Source organism: Culex pipiens, chromosome 3, assembly GCF_016801865.2.
Source record: "Culex pipiens pallens isolate TS chromosome 3, TS_CPP_V2, whole genome shotgun sequence".
Lineage (NCBI taxonomy): Eukaryota > Metazoa > Arthropoda > Insecta > Diptera > Culicidae > Culex > Culex pipiens.
The window spans coordinates 6,450,301-6,468,463 of record NC_068939.1 but is presented as its reverse complement, the minus strand read 5'-3'; the positions used below and the strand labels follow the sequence as shown (position 1 = coordinate 6,468,463).

General features: G+C 37.6%; 2 protein-coding genes across 3 annotated transcripts in view; one reads left to right on the top strand and one right to left on the bottom strand.

Moving 5' to 3' along the window:
* LOC120430256 (uncharacterized) overlaps positions 1 to 18,163 on the bottom strand; it is a 332,478-nt gene that overhangs the window by 80,849 nt on the left and 233,466 nt on the right. The gene's annotated exons all lie outside the window — the stretch shown is intronic.
* LOC120428141 (solute carrier family 12 member 4) overlaps positions 1 to 18,163 on the top strand; it is a 119,369-nt gene that overhangs the window by 70,001 nt on the left and 31,205 nt on the right. The window contains exon 2 of the mRNA XM_052711225.1: positions 2,800 to 3,032. Within this exon, the coding sequence (XP_052567185.1) occupies positions 2,800 to 3,032 (233 nt within the window). The remainder of the gene's footprint in view (positions 1 to 2,799; positions 3,033 to 18,163) is intronic.

Here is an 18,163-nt window from a genome sequence, read left to right as displayed (position 1 = left end):
TTATGCAAAAAATAGTTTGATTTCAGTAAGCCCTAATTTTTTAATCGCTGAAACAATTTATCAGATTCTCAATGCCAAAAAAAGAACACTTATGGAAATTTGAATAAAATGTGTTCGTAACTTTAAAATTACGACAAACATTTCAAAAGGGCCTGAAATAGTAGTTTATGCAACAAGGTGCAAAAAGAGGATTTATTTTCAGCACAAGTCGTACATTTATTCAACGAGGTTCACCGAGTTGAAAAATACGACGAGTGATAAAAAATCAATTTTGCAACGAGTTCCATACAACGTTTTTTGCAATTCCGAAAAACACCCTTTGAACAAAATTATAGGACAAATGTTCATGCATTGAGTCAATGAATCGTTTAAATAAAAAAATGTTGAAAAGTATAACTTTTCCTAACAAGTGTTGAAAAGTTCAACTTTTCAGCATCCATTTCAGTGTTGAAAAGTAGAACTTTTCAGAATTTGTTTTGTAAAGGGTTAATATTCGATTCTGTGATTTTTGGTACAGAAAAGTAGGCTGTTTCATCGTTTAAGAATGACAGGAAATGGAAATAGTTTCACGACGGAATTGCAAAATAGTAGTTTATGCAACAAGTTGCAAAAAGAGGATTTTTTCAGCACGAGTCGTACATTTATCCAACGAGGTTCACGACGGAATTGCAAAAACGTACTTTTTGCCATTTTTTCGTGTATCAATTCTTTCCTAAAATGTCCTAATCTTAACCTTCAACTTTGCAGAAGACACAAAATCGATCTTGGGAAGCGAATGACAAAGAAAGTTAAAGCTGCAAGAAATAAATGAATTAACAACAACAACCAAATCGATCAGCAAAATCCATTCTCTTGAAACAGATTTTCAATTATTTCCTAACATTTTTGTATGGACAGTCTCCGAATTTGTTTAGAGACTTGTATGAAGAAAAAAAACATCATTATGCAAAATTACTTATTTGATCATACAAAATTGATGGACAAAATTTCATCCCAATTAAAAATTAAACCTTTAGTTTACAAAAAAAGTTTTACCGAAAACATTTTTTTCCGAAAATAAACTTTTTGAGATATTTTACATTAAAATATCTTTTATGTTCAATATATTAAGGAAAAAAATTATTATCAAAATCATTTTTTTTTTACTGTAACAAATCAATCTATGAAGAGAATATGGCTTTTTTCAAGAAAAACCCGGGAAACTAATTATTTTTTGGATTGGATTGGATTTGGATTGGATTTGGATTGGATTTGGATTGGATTTGGATTGGATTTGGATTGGATTTGGATTGGATTTGGATTGGATTTGGATTGGATTTGGATTGGATTTGGATTGGATTTGGATTGGATTTGGATTGGATTTGGATTGGATTTGGATTGGATTTGGATTGGATTTGGATTGGATTTGGATTGGATTTGGATTGGATTTGGATTGGATTTGGATTGGATTTGGATTGGATTTGGATTGGATTTGGATTGGATTTGGATTGGATTTGGATTGGATTTGGATTGGATTTGGATTGGATTTGGATTGGATTTGGATTGGATTTGGATTGGATTTGGATTGGATTTGGATTGGATTTGGATTGGATTTGGATTGGATTTGGATTGGATTTGGATTGGATTTGGATTGGATTTGGATTGGATTTGGACTGGATTTGGACTGGATTTGGATTGGATTTGGACTGGATTTGGACTGGATTTGGATTGGATTTGGATTGGATTTGGATTGGATTTGGATTGGATTTGGATTGGATTTGGATTGGATTTGGATTGGATTTGGATTGGATTTTGATTGGATTTGGATTGGATTTGGATTGGATTTTGATTGGATTTGGATTGGATTTGGATTGGATTTGGATTGGATTTGGATTGGATTTGGATTGGATTTGGATTGGATTTGGATTGGATTTGGATTGGATTTTGATTGGATTTGGATTGGATTTGGATTGGATTTGGATTGGATTTGGATTGGATTAGGATTGGATTTGGATTGGATTTGGATTGGATTTGGATTGGATTTGGATTGGATTTGGATTGGATTTGGATTGGATTTGGATTGGATTTGGATTGGATTTGGATTGGATTTGGATTGGATTTGGATTGGATTTGGATTGGATTTGGATTGGATTTGGATTGGATTTGGATTGGATTAGGATCGCAAATTATTTTTTTTATGAAGAAATAAAAATCTTTAAAACAACTAACAACTCATGGGAAATTTCATTCATTATACAAAACTATTTAAAGCACTTCTTAACTTCTGAAAAAGTGATGTAAAAATCAGCTGACTCATTCTTGTAGAAATTATATCATTCATTCAAAAATAGACAAAAAAAGGCTTCATTTTTTTAATATTGCAGAACACACCGAAATTGTATCATTTTCAAGTATGATTTAGGCGCAAAACAATTAATTGATAAATTTAAATTACAAACCATGGTTTCAACAATTCAATGAAAAACTTTTGAAAAACGCATGAAACACCAGAACAATCATTAGTCTAAAAATACTTAAAAAAAAAAGAAATAAAGGATAAAAAATTAAATTACGAGACTTGATTTCAGGCAAAGGCAAAAATGGACACATTTTGGCGTAAGAACCTTCCGTGGACATTTAAGAACCCAACGCAATAAATAGCGCCTCTATCCTATATTTAGAAGATGCTCTTTTGACATTTTTTCCTAGGTATCTAACCTTAAACTGCTCTCAAACTAAATTTCTCCCATCTACCAGAACGAATCGTGCTTCTTGACCATAACTTGCTGCTGGCAAACAAGTTCGAACGAACTTAATTGAATTATGCATTCTTCGACGGACAGAAGCTCTGCAGGGCCATTCCTTCGACGCTGCTCGTCCTTTTATTCACGCTACTGAAGATCTATTTTATAAACCTACAACTTTCTTGTCTTCTTCCCATCCTTCACAGATCTCTCGGGCCCGAGTTTGGTGGCGCTGTCGGGATGTTGTTCTACACCGGGACAACGTTAGCAGCCGCCATGTACATAGTCGGTGCGGTCGAAATCGTACTGGTAAGTACTGAGTAGAAGTCTAGAGTGTAAGCTCGCTTTTTTCTAAGGGAGATGCATAATCTTAAACAAATTTTCTAACCCTTGATGACCAAAATTTTATGAAAAAAATAAATAAAAATAAATTGTATCGTTTGTGACCATAAAACATGTCTAGTCAAGGGTTAATCAATGTAATGAAAAAAAAACAAATGGATGATTTTCAGTGACTGAGCACGAACTTTAGCAACAACAACCACGCGCAGTAAACGTAGCTGCTAAACGGTTAACCAGATAAGGATCCTCGCTCGGATAATGTAAGAAACTGGGGTCCTGAGAACCGGTGCACTCGACGGAACTCCTCGGAGAACCCTCGATGAAGACCCCGCTTCTTCGTTGATAACGGTCTCCTATCTCTGACCGACCGACTTCTTCATCAGCCGGGGCTGGTTTATTATTAAAAGCAGTTTTTCTGCTGGCTGCTTTTTTTTTTGCTCATCCACTATAACTTGGACTAAAGTTATTCGTTCTGATTCTCGCGCGGTGAAATGAATTCTGCCGGATAATCTACTTGCGCTACGCGGGGGCGGTTGAAGAAACAAGTCTGGATTTCAGAATTTCTTTTTTTTTCTTGCACTCGAATAATCACCTTTCACGGAGGAGGATGGCAAACGCGCCAAAATGGTTGAAATAAATGAAAGATAAGTTTGCCTTTGGTGAGGCACTGGGATGTGCGCTTTGTTGGAGAAGAAATTTAACTTCCCATAAAATGGAATCTTGGAATCGTCTGTTAGAGGATTGGTGAGGGAAAAAGCTGGAGCGTGAGAGATTTTCTTGGAGTGAAATCTGCGGGTAATATGTGGAGTTTCTTGGCATGTTGCCGAATTGAGACTGTGATGACAAGGATAATGTTTAATTTTTTTAAAATATTTGTGCATTGTGCAAAAGCAAATTTCACTGTGATAAAATCGTCATTTGCACGACTTTGGTTTCATAAGGATCACATGTGGTTGTTAGTATTGAAAATTTGGTATATTTAGTGCAAGAACATTTTTTAACGGGATATAAATCAAGTATATTTGAAAAAAAGAAATACTGTAAAAATGAAATCTCGCAAAACTTCATAATTCAGTTTAACATTTTTTCAGGACCTAATAAAAAATTCCAAAAATATTTATTTTTGAGTGATTTTATAACCATTTCTTGGTAAGAATGACAAAACCCCAAATTCTGAGAAGTGACTTGATTCTTCACTCAAATGTGATAAAAAACAAACTTAATTTTATTGCACCCAGCATGACGATGCTATCTCGTCCGAAACTTGTCATAAACTGGGTCCAATCTCCGATAGAGATATCCCACCTCCCCGGTTCCGGAACTCAGCCTAACCATGATAATCACAAAACGAGGCAATAACCATTTTCCAGCCGACCGCGCTCCAGCTCCAGCAAACCCAAGTCAATTCAAGTCAAGTCATTCCGTGCCGAGGGACAATAACAGAGTTTGTACGAATAAAACAAACACACACTCCCGCTCCCGTTGGACGATTGACTTGCACTGATATCGATCTCTGTTGCCGCTTTTTTCAGGGCAAAACGTTATCCCCAACACAAACACCCACCCGAACGGATGACCGGAAACGGACTGACCACTACGACGTGTCCATGCGGACGGTGTAGAGTCCATAAAAAGCGGAAGGGGATTATCATTGTTTACCTTGCGTAGAAGGTTACACTGTTAATGGGTTTTACAGACCAAAGAATCGCCCCAAAAAGCCAAAAGCTTCTAGTTCTGGGACCCGGGGCTGGGAATTGGCCGGCTTAACGTGGTGCCCAGTGAAGAAAGCCGCAGCAGGTGGAGCATCCGGTTGGATGTGGAACTGTGCTCTCCAAAAAGGTCAAGTGGTACGCGGCAGATGTTTGTTAGTGCTCTCAATTAAGAGTAACTCTAGTTGAGTGAGAGTTAAATGGAACCCCCGGTAACGGGTTGTTGATGAGTTTTGGGGTCTCCGGGCAGCAGCGGCTGGAGCTGATGGTCCATTCCGGAGTTGTTGCTGGATGATCCTTTTGAGATTTGATACTTTTGATCAGATGTTACGCGCAAATGATGCCACTTTAATTCTTCAAATTTGATGTACATGACTGAGAAGAATAGTTTAACTCAAATTACGGTTCCATCGATTTATTTCTGAATGGAAAATATGAATCCTTTTTCTGTAACGAATGTTCAACCAAATCCCAAAGAACTTCCGGACCCTTTCAACTGTGCCCAACAAGTTCGATAAGAAAAACACACAGAAAAAATCGCTCCCAGCCAATCTCGATTGGCCGGAAATGTGCGACCTCCCAAGCTGTGCAAACGGCTATAGCCTCGCAGCATCTTTTGACACATAAATTTTCAACACAACCTCTTTGTCACAGACAACAAAGAACTGCTTGTCCCTTGGACCGGCTTCCCCGTCTAATATCTAACCCCTTTTTATCGATAAGTGGTCGCCGTCCCCCAGGGGGATCGATAAAAGTCAAGAGAAAGAAACTGATTACGGCCATTGCGACATTTTTCGGAGGGAACTCAAGACCACCACCGGAGGTGGTTCCCGAGAAAGGCCTAGGAAATCTATTACGGAGGGACGTATGAGAGTATGAGACCATACACTTTGCAAGACGATGTTTCAAACGATGAAAATTGGGGATAGAAAATTTTCGATTGAAAAAGGAGCTGATGAGTGTGCGAAACTTTGTGCGCAAAGTTCGGGCGGAAATCGAATGTGATCCACCTGCCGAGACTAGCAGCAGCAGCAGGGCCAGGGATAATACACAGAGCAACTGCGTTGCTTCAAGTTATGCCTTTATTGCTCGATATCGTAGTTGAAGTTCTGGGAAAAATATGTTGCTCTTGCTCGTTGGAAAGTAATTGAATGGGGATACTCGGAACGTATCGAGCAGAAAATATGATGTGCGCAAAGGAGGAATATATTTTTTTGAAAAATTTTGAAATCTGAATTGAAACCAATACATTAAATTCGAAAGAGAACTTGTCGCTCCTTTCTCATGCTACATTTGCAAGTTAAACGCCATACGTGAAACAATGTTCTGTCGCTTTTCGTAGATGATTAATGTTTGTTAACAAAACAAAATAAATTCATTTGAATGAAAATCAGTGAAATTTATGCAAAAATTAATCTCCTGGGAAAAATGATAAGGTATACTTTAAGAAGGATTCAGGATTCTGTTTTGATTTCACCACAATTGAGTTTTGTTTTTCCTCTCAGAGAAGGAAATTTGAGAATTTTAGGAAGAGAGACAGTAAAAGCATAAAAAATGTTTATTTTTCAAGAGTAATGATGGCCGGATTTTTGCCTTCCTCACCTTACTGAGGCAAGGCTATAAAATCACTCGAAAAATGAACTTCTTAAATACATCTCCTAGATATACCTTCACGTATACCTATCGACTCAGAATCAAATTCTGAACAAATTTCTGTGGGGATGTGTGTAGACATGATTTTTTTCCACACGCTTATCTCAGAACTGGCTGAACCGATTTTGACCGGTTCCGACTTATTCTGTTCGTTTTGGGGTCCCCTAAGACCCTATTAAATTTTATTCTGTTTAATTAAGTATTTGAAAAGTTATGCAAAGAACAAGATTTTTGTAGATACAAAAAAGAGCGATTTTTTGCCTAACCTCAAAAGGCCGGGTCTTTTTGTTTACGTGCGAGAGTCGCTCCAGATGCGAAACGCCCGGTTGCCACATTGCTTCAAATGAGAGTCTGCATGTTTTCTGGAAAAGTCTGTATCAGGTATATATTTTTTCATAAACTTATTTTCATTATTACTTTGTAAATGTGAGGAAGGCACCACCCACCTAAAGGTGGATTAAGAAACGTTTTTTCAAATAATATTAGGGCACTTCACATATTTTCAAAATTTATGTCACATTTTGAGCTTGATTGAACCAGTTAAAATCTGTCTTGATTTTGTTATTATTTTTGATACATGAAAATGTTTTTTATTCGCAAGAAAATATTATTTCGTCAAAACATACATAATTATATAGCGGAATTAATAGGAATAACTCGTCTTCATAACTGTATTCATAATAGATAACTAATTATTGCAAACAAATTTCCATAACTATTCTTCTTATTTCTATTTTTTTTTTTCAACTTTGGCCAGAATCATGGGATTTAAACTTTGAAAGCGTTGCTTAATCCACCTTTAGGTGGGTGGTGCCTTCCTTACATTCATAAAGTTAATACACTACAGAGCCTCAAAAAAGAGTATAAATAAGACTTATTTTTATCAAAATATCTGAAATCCGGCCTAAAAAATGTATAAATAACACTTAAGTGGTTATAACTTTTGATAGGGTTGTCAAATCTTCAACGTTTTAGGCTCATTGGTAAGGTCTTTTGATTACCTATACAAAGACAGGTCGCATGGTGGACCCCAACAACGTTTTCATCAAAATATTTGAATTCCGGCCTCCAAAAAGTGCATAAATAACACTTAAGCGCTTATAACTTTTTTTTGATGTAGTCCCTCCCGTGTGGATCAATCGGACCGCGCACTGGACTCACTATCCAGAGGTCGACGGTTCGAATCCCGCGGCGGGCGCTCTAAAATTCTTTGTGTAAATATGGGTATTCGGCGCCGTCGCTCCGTGCCATACTTTCATACACTTAGGAGCCCAGGGCGGCGAAGTCCTTGTAGATAAAAGGAAGACACTAGTGGTTGGTACTAGCAATGGTGGCCGACAGCTATAAAGTCAACTTCGTTTTTTTTTCGCTTATAACTTTTGATAGGACTGTCAGATCTTCAACGTTTTGGGCTCGTTGGAAAGGTCTTTTGAATACCTTTTTAAAAATGTATAGCATCACGGGTTTTCTTACAAAAAACACCTTTTTTACAATCTTTCGAAATTTATTTGAAATCGTTTTTTTTAAACATAACTTTTGAAGTACTTTACTAAACTTCATAATATTAACTAAGGTCTTGCGGGACCCCAAGACGGATCGAATGAGACCAAAACGGTCGAAATCGGTTCAGCCAATCCGGAGATAATCGTGTGCATATTTTTCGGTGCACGGACTCACATCCAGACACACACACAGACATTTGTTCAGAATTTGATTCCGAGTCGATAGGTATACGTGAAGGTGGGTCTACGAGGTCGAATAAAGAAGTTCATTTTTCGAGTGATTTTATAGCCTTTCCTCATTGAGGTATTTGCATCGGCCTTAAAGACAAAAAAGAAACAAAATTTTAGATTAAAAAAATTCAACATTAAATCAGCTTAGAATGGAAGTTTGTTTAAATTTTGTTGCCTTTCTCACTAAAATAAAATAAAATCCAGCACTGGAAATTAACTTTTCACAGAAGATCTGACAACCCTGTGTCAACTTATACCAACTTAAGTAATATTTTTGTACTTTTGTGTGGTCAGTTGTCACTTATCTGTATAAAAATTATGGCCGAATCAACCATCCGTCCTATCGTTATCGAAAAACTTTTTAAAGAGCCTAGAATTTTTAAGATTTGGCAACCCTGTTCCAAGTGATATCAACATAAGTGGTTTTAACGTATTTTTTAAAGCATCTTTTAGATTCAGTGGTTTTTTACCAAAAACTTAGTTTGATGTCAGAGGACAATTATTTCCTTTTTGACCAGTTTTTTTGTACCAACCGCATAGGTGGATTAGGTTAGTTTTTTTTAACTAGCAGGACAGGTAAAAAAACAGCAAGACAGCAAATTGAACTTCTTTGGGCTTTTATTGAATACTTAGCTTGAGGAGCACTGTGGAGAAAAACAATACTCAATGCACAAGATTTTTAAAAATGTATTACTCTTAGTGATTATCAACTTTTTATCAGTAGCACTATTAGAATTTATTATGTGCATTTTGTGTTTGTTTTTGTTCCAGATTATTGGGAACTAAGCTTTAAATTTAGTTTTTTTTTTCAATTTGCTGCAGCTATATTTATCACCATTTTTGCAAAGCAACATTTATTAAAACCGATATCCTAATAATTTAGGTAAAAAAATCTTTGGTTTTTTTTTTGTATAATAGCTTATTTATCAAACCTTAACATTTTTTTAGTTACGGAGCAAAATTATTTTAATACACTAATAATTGCTATGGATAAAAATGTAAGAACAAATATTTTTTTAATTCTGTGTTCAAAACAGTTAAATTATTAACTACTTTTTTCTTGTTGAACACTTGAATAACTAATATTCTGTAATTGAAAAATAATATTTCAATGAATATAAAATACAAACTTTTTGTAAACTGAATATTTGTTGTTAATTTCATAATAGACCAAAAATTCAAATAATGCTAAAAATCGCAAAAATTAAGCCGTTGTATACTTTTTTTTCTGATTTCCATCATACTTTGAAAAGTCTTTATTAAAGTTCAGTTTAGTAGTTTATTAAAAATTCTAATTCCTGCTCTGCGATTCACCTCGGCTACTGGTACTCTCCCTGCTGAAAAGGTCAAAGGTGATCCCAAAAGAGGATAACAAGGAATCTGCGGCCCGTTGCCGTCACCGTCCGAGGAACCACCCAATACGCAAAGAAAAGTGTATTAGGAGCGGGTTTCGAGGCTGAGCCAATATTTCACCTAATTGGCCTTTGTCGGTAAACCCGGCCGGTGGCGCGGCAGGCCAAGCCATCAGGTCAATTTCGTTCGGGATTTTGCGTTTGATGTCTGGTGATTAGGCTGCTGCTGCTGGTTCTGCTCGGATAAGCCGTCTTCATTCACAGCTCTGCGTATTGTCTGACGGAATAATGCCCGAGCTTTGTCTTTCATCATCCAATTAAAACATGGAATTATGATTCTGGTCTGATAAACCTGGCTGTGGGCGGTTGTCGATAACAAAATTTCAGAATTGTTTCTCTTCAGTGGAGTCGCATGGTGATTTAACCCATAAAATTCCGGCTCTTCAGCAGAAATAAAAAAAAAGAAAACCTTTTCTCGGCCCGGAATAAAAACTGTGGACGTGGCCGTTTTCCGTAAGGACGCCATAATTGAATCAAGCTTTTCCGTACGGGACGTGCTCAACAGATGCTGCCACACACACACACACAGAAGAAGCGACTTCATCAGGCCGGCGACCGAAGAAATCAAATCAACACACTCGAGACTGTGCGGTGCCAAGTGTCCGGGCACTCGACTCGAATCTGGACGGAATCAAAATGAAATTGGTTCATTTTCACGCACCGACAGAATCCCGCCCAATCCGGCGCTAGCCGGAACCGCTGAACCGTGGCCAAGTCCGAAATCGATCTCCGTCACACTCCAGCCGTATCTGTGTGTCTACATACGGACCACACCTCTCAAAGAAAAAAAAGCATTGCGCAACGGAGCAGTGAACCGAGACTGAGATTTGTGGAACTTTTTTTGGACTTTCCAGCTGTTTTCGTAGAGTGACGCTGTCAGGCGAACAAATATAGAGTGAGGGAATCAAATTTGGAACTGAAGACATATTCTCTCACTTGCAAGAATAACATTCCCTTTCTAGGAATCTGTTGCCTTATGTGTTTTTTCATTCAACTCAATTTCATCAAGCCGGAACGAATGTCCAAATGTGTAGGTGAGCTACATTTTTGTCAATTTGAACACGTCAACGTGAATCTTTGGAGGATTTCACGTGAATGATAATTTTTTCGAGAAAATGAACCTACTTTTACGAGATAATTAAACAACTCAATCATCTAGATAGAATAAAAACTCTCTGACTGTCGATCTTCTCGATATCAATATTGCTCCCAGCTGTCGATATTTTTTTCAGTCCCTTCAAATAGAATGCTTTGATTTTTCGGTCTATATAATTTGATAACTCCCCTCTCGACGGTCCCTTCAATATCGACAACGAGAGAGTCCACTGTAGCAGTAATTTGCAATTTGGTCGAAATTTTCCTCTTAGAGCAGCGATTCTCAACGGGGGTACCGGGCCTACTTGATTTACATGGTAGGGGGTACCAGCCTAGAAGAAGGTTGAGAATCGCTGTCTTAGAGAATCCAAAACAGAAATTTTGGTCAAATATTGACACTGCATCGTGATCCATAGACAATAAATAAGGAACATTATTGAATCATTTTGTGTATTGATTCGAAGAAATTATTATTTACTATTTCAATGTTCTATCATTTATGAAGTAATGCCAATGATTGTTTTGACAATTGAGATCTTGTCATGAAATGCAATTTGAAGCAATTTATAGTAAAGATTTAACCGAATTTCAAACTGCTGAACAATTCAGTATGCAAAAATTTACAGATTTTGGTTGAATTGAATCGAAGTTGGATAATTCTCCGCCAACTCACGCAGCAGTTGTCCCCACTTAGTTTTCCACGACACTTTTCTTTTTTTTCAAATTTTGATAAGGATAACTGGACGTTCAATTCCGAAAAAAACTGTATTTTTCAATTTCTTTTATTTTAAAAAGAGTAAGTTTTTGATGAAGTTAATGTATGTGGGGCATTTCAGATCAACTGGGTACACTTTTGGACTCGACCTTCACCGATTTGGATCAAACTTGGAGGGAACGTTCATCTATCGATAGTTAACAGAAATCCCTAGTTTGGTGCTGATTGGACCATCCCTCTATTTTTGGCACGCCCTCTTTTTTGACGATTTTCTAAAAAACTGTTTTTTCTTTTAATCATAACTTTGAAACAATTTGAGCAAAAGACTTTCTACAGGTTGCATTTTATAAAAAAATGTCCAAGGAATTCGATAAAAATAAAATTTTAACCCTCAAAGGCCCCCTAATATTATATTTCAACTTTTTAAGTATTTAAATTCAGGTTTGACAATTTCCTTATATTTCTATTTTTTTATTTTATCACCATTGTGTTTCCCGCCCAATTTTAAATAAAAATCAATGTAAACCACAAACTAAAATGACCTATTGGTGAGATACAGTGATTGTGTGTGTGTGTGTGTGTGCAACCAACCAAACGGGACCACGCGGTCGCTTCTTACAAATTGAGTTGTTTCCATGTATTTTAAGATCTACATTCTATACATGCAAATAACTCGCATAGGCATTTGGAAGGTGTTAGCTCTGCCGAGCTTCGGTGACCCATTTCTACGCTGGCTAGCCGAGCGCGAGGTCCCTCAGCTTGAGTCGACAAGCCCCGCCCTGAAGAACGTTTGCATCAATCGGATTAAAACGTTATTTAGAACTTCCGAACCCTCGTCAAATGGACAAGGACCCAGCGCGTATATAGTTGGTAGATACAACAGTATTCCTAATTCCAATCATAGCTCACCAAGTTGCGATGGCCTAGTGGCTAGCATTTTTGCTTACCAATCTAAAGGACGGGGGTTCGAACCCCGACTCCAGCGACTTTGATTTTTCGTTCATGTTCAGAGATTCAAGATTTATATTTCCTATACTTTCTCGTTGGGAGCAGATGGGAATCGAACCCAGGACCATTCGCTTAGAAAGCGAACACCGTAACCAGTCAGCCACGGCCGCTCCTCTATTGGTGAGATACAGTGATTTTACTGAAAAAAGCTTGATTTTGTACAGCATTCGGAAGAACATGGCGTACTTTTCAACAAAAAGGAATGAATCCCGCATAGTTCGTCTTTTATATGTAAAAAACTTATTTCGGATTTGAATTAATAGGACAGAGTGCTGCGCAAAATCTAACTTTTTCAGTAAAATCGCTATATCTAGCCAATAGTTCGTTTTAGTTTGAGGTTTACATTGATTTTTATGTAAAATTGGCCGGGAAACACGATAATGATAAAATTAAAAAAAAATATAAGGAATATTAGAGGTTAAAATTTTCTTTTTAACTAACTCCTTGGACAATTTTTCTATAAAATGCAACCTGTAGAAAGTCTTTTGCTTAAATAGTTGCAAAGTTATGATTAAAAGAAAAAAAAAAGTTTTTTTTGAATATCGTCAAAACAGAGGCCGGTGCCAAAAATAAAGCGATAATCCAATCAGCACCAAATTTGGGATTTCTGTTAACTATCGATAGATAAACGTCCCCTCCAAGTTTGGTCCAAATCGGTGAAGGTCGAGTCCAAAAGTGTACCCAGTTGACCTGGAATGACCCATGCTCCATAACTTCGAGTGCGTCATTGAACGGACATCCAATTTGTCCCAAAAGCAGGGGCCAAAATTACTCCTAAAGACAAAGTTTTACGCATTTTTTTTAACAATTCGTTAGTGTTTCAGTGATCTAAAAACTATCATTTAATAATTCCTACATAAAGGTATTAGATAATAGGCGATTTATTCCTTTGTCGTCAGGCGATTCATTCCTTTGTCGAGATTTTCAGCAGACCCAGATGACGCGCCTTCACCGCTGAGTCTTTTGTTCTTTCAGAAAAACGGCACTGGACAAATTATTGAGGCTCGATAACTATTGAACTATCGTTATTGTCGGGCCGTTTTCGATCATCTATTGTTATCGTTATTTCGATAATTGCGAAAATCTTATCGCCGATATCGGACGATAACTCATTCTTAAAATATTTCTAAAATCGACTTAATTCAACCATATCGTGATAAATTTGTGATGCATTCACTAAGAGTATATTTAATGAAAATTAACTAAGTTTCAAAGTATAAATACTCGAAATTGTTAACACAATACCGTATTTTTCGAAATTATTAAACTTTTCATAATATGCAATATGGGTATCAAAAGAAGCGAAAAAATAAGGTATTTTGCGAACAATGTTGAGTATTTATAATTTGAAACTTACGAAATTGATCATAAAATATATTCTTAGTGAAATTATCGAAAATTTAACATGATATGGAGTCGATATTAAGATAAATTTCAAAATGAGTTATACATCATCAGCGATAAGATTATCGCATTATCAGGTAAGATATTTTTACAACTCTGCTTTTCTAATATTTCTTATATTTGACGTTTTCACAATAAACAAAATGTTAAATTGTAATTTTTAAAATAATCAATTCAAGAATCTGGATTGATTAAATTTCCCTACCAGCCAAATATTGAAGTCTTCAAAAAAGACCTTCTGATTCCGGCAAGCTTAAAGCCTTTTCTCCCCCTTTGCACACGTACCACTGCTAAGCCGATTAATTTTATTGGCAAATAACTCATCCCATTTTGGTTGATATCTGTCTTGCTCGTTTTTTTTTATTCTCCCGGAAAGGCGTTCCGGCATTCTGGAATATCCAACAAAACGGAACAAAGTCCCCCTTTTTGGCGGCGTTGACATGCCATTCGTGCAAAAATTGACAAATCATTCTCGATTTTTCATTTTTTTTTTGTTTTGGGGAATGGAGACATTTTATACCGCCTTTGTTTAGAAGGGTGTGGGAGGTTTGCGTTCGCTAAAACAAGACATTATCGTAAAGCTTTCTAACGAAAATAGAAAAGAAGAAGGAGAAGAAGGTATGCCAATGTCTTCTTCAACCGTCAACGTCAGCGCGCACAGACAGCACCGATAATAAGCTTTCAATTTAATCTGATAAATACCGGGTGGAAATTCCATTCTCCGACAGCCGGGTGGATTACGTTTTTCTTGTTTTTTTTTCTGCTGGGGTGAGGTACGCGGGCAAAAATATGGCGAAAAGGAGTTGCGGATGTTGGTGTAGATATTTTTTGGCAATTTTCCAGCTCGATTGGCAACGTCGGTCGTCGCCACTTGGGAGTCGCTGCTTATCACCGGCTTGTCGATAACGCTACATGGCTGCTATACCTTAATCGAATCGCGCCCAATTATTCAATTTTGCTACAATGACACTAATGTACGTAGCAGCAGCAGCAGTGGAGCAGGGTTGAGGTGGTCCACAAACTATGATCACACGGGAAGACTGGTTGTGGTAAATCTAGCAATTCTGTTTTAACTAATATTCTTGTTGAGTTAGCTAAACAATTTGCTAACTTTACCAAAAATTTTAGTTGTTCCAAACTAGGTCAGTCTTTCCGTGTACAAACCAGCATAGTGTGGTTGCGTGAAAATTGATACCATTTTGCCTCTGGTCTAGGCCCTGGTCCTGATCGTGGCCGTATCGGATCCAGCAGACGACATTTCCCCAGTGAAATTGAATTATCATACAACCAGCAACCCAGGGCTATGCATATTCAACGGATGGTTGGGTTCCCAGCAAAAAAGCGGAGCCTGGAGTAGGACATTTCACAAAAATATATATCTACATGTAAATTTGAGAGGATTGCTATTGTCCACGGGAGTACTTTGTTTGGGTTTGAATCACGATTGTGAGTACGCACAATTTGGTCATGGAAATTTTCCAGGTGGGCAAATAAAATTTGCGTGTTTGATTTGTAGTTGGGACACAGATTGGTTGTTATTTCAAACGAATGCATAATTGTCAGGTGCAAATCTTGACCACGAAATTCGGAAATTCCGCTTCATAACAAAAAAAATCAAATTCAAATTATTCTCTCTACAGCATTGCCTTGGCGTTCTCGATCGCGAGATTCCTACTCGAAACTAAGTGTCCGAAGTTGAGGCAATTGCAAACCTCTTTTTACACCTTAGCTTCCCATCCACCTCGGGATTCGAACTGACGACCTTTGGATTGTTAGTCCAACTGCCTACCAGCAACTCCACCGAGGCAGTACCCAGGGAGACGACTCCTACACCTGAACTGAGCTATCGACCTAACCCTTTAGGTTAGACCGGGGCCAACATTTACTTCCCCATCCGACGGAAGGCATGGTCAGACAAATCTCGTCTCGAAAAATGCCACCGGGACCGTCTGGAATCGAACCCAAGCCGACTGGGTGAGAGGCAACCACGCTCACCCCTACACCATGGTCCCGGATTTCGGCTTCACCTACCTTCTCAATCCATCTAAATTTCGTCCAATTACCGTCATGATTCCAAGTTTTATGACTTTGTCAATACAACGAACCCCTTTTGTATTTTCATCGCCCAAATTGCATCCCCCTCTGCACAACGTTGGAAATACTTTTCGCAAACTTTTCCCCCATATCGTACATGTTGTTCCGCCCAAAACCACACACAGAATTCCTCGACGGTGACTTTCTCACGCCGCAAAATTTCCAGGGACCGGCTTCACTCTCTCATCGGTTAAACGAACCGCATCAACCACAACAATAAGAAATTCGTCCAACAACAACGTCAACGGTTGGGCTCTTTTTGTATCAAACTTCGTACACAACACTGTTCACGACTTTATCACCGCAGAAGGACAGCACCACGTGGCCAGGTTGGGAAACTTTTGTCGTCCCTCGTCGCCGAGGACCAAAGAGTAAACGACGACGCCCTCTAAACCTAACCTAACTTTATTTTTAGAGGACGAAGCTGCTGTCCAGACGTGGAAGGGACCTACAACAAAGTATGTCTTTGCCCAAATAGAATGGGGTGGGGGAGAAAAAATCGGTAGAATTTTTATTGCCTATCAAAAATACTTCCCAACCACTTCTCCGGCCGAGCCTGTCCTTAACAGAGACTTAGACCGAAGCTTGCTGGCTCCGGTTACCTGGAGGCGATATACTGTCATTAAACGAGGATGAAAAATACATGCCGAACCTTCTGGAGTCTGGTTTATTTTTGTTTTCCCTTAGTCCGCTTCCGGTCGACCTTCTTCCCTGGGGCTTACAGCGACCATTCGCACACTTCAACGGGAACTAAATTGTCCCATTACAAGCTCGGTAGTCCCACGACACCATTAAGGGGAGGAATCAACGAGAACCGTGAAATTCTTTTAAAGGTTCGTGCTAAAACAACAACCTTTTCAAAAAAAGACTTCGTTTACAGGACACACCTGTTTCGGCAGGGTAGCTGGCTTACGAAAGGGGGCAGTTGTAATTAAAAGTTGCCCCATGAAAACGCACTTAAAAGTGACCACATTGAAACAGGTTGAGAACCTGACCTGGTTGCAAGTGTGTAGCGAAAAAGTTAATTTTCAACCGTTAAAAGTACGATGAGATTCTGGATTCCCTTGGCGACCAACTTTGTAATTGTTGTAGGGATACACACGGAGTACCTCAATTACAAGTGCGTACTTTGTACCGACCGTGCTAACCAAACGAAAGTCTCAATTCTCGGTTCAGGACACAAAACTCAAAGTTTGTTTGAACTTAAAACTAATCTTTTTATTTACCTCCGTGTCCAACACAATAAAGAAAACTGTGATGAAATTCTCGCACCTTACAATTACTCAACCAACCTCTCAACTTTCAGCACTGAATTAGGTTGATGAAGGGTCGCGGGCAGAGGAGAAAAGTCGCTTCACTTGATGAAGAGAATGTGGTTTGTACGACCTCCACTATGTATAATAGGTGGACGACTGGGGGCTGGAACAGTGTGTTCACCAAGAGAGCACCACCGAATGTGTGTCAGCAAAACGCTTGGAGGGAATTTCTTGGCTTTTCTAGATTAAGTACTACGTGACAACAGACAAACAACTTTAAGAAAGGGGGAGATCATCCTGGGGAGGGAAGATGTTGTGTCATGAGTACTGAAATTCATTCTCGTTTTTTTTAAATGATTTGGATGACATTTTGCCCATGGATTCCATGTATCAAAAGAAAAGATTTTCTGATCGATTTAGTGACTTTGATAAAATTGTATGTTATTAATAGGACCTTTGAAAAACTAGATACACGAAATAAACAATTTTCAGATTTTATTATTAAATTTTCAATCACTGAAAATTTTGTGACCAAAATATGAATAATTTGATTTTGTCAAAAAAATAAATCTAAAATATTGTCGAACAAAATTTCAAAAATATTTTTGCGAAATCAAACTAGCAATCGAAAATAACTTTACAACATTTGAGAGCGATCCATATGTCCAAAAAAACCATTTTGCATCATTTAGTTTGTCTATACAAAAATGGTATGTATTCAATGTCTGTAAATTTTGAAGGAGTTTTTTTCGCTTCTTCAGCAAAATGATAGTTGAAACGAATTCACAGATTTTTTTTTCTCTTATTTTGACAATCACTTTTCGTCAATAGTAAAAAAAATATATTTTCAAAAACACCTCATTTATATTTTTAATATGCCTTCGTTTTAAAAAAATCCGGAAAGGGCATAAATTATGTTATTTTTTAACAAAATAGTTATTTTTTTCAAAAAAATATACAAAAAGGTCAAAAATTAAATAAGCTATACAAATGTACTTAAGTGAATGTGCACCTTTACA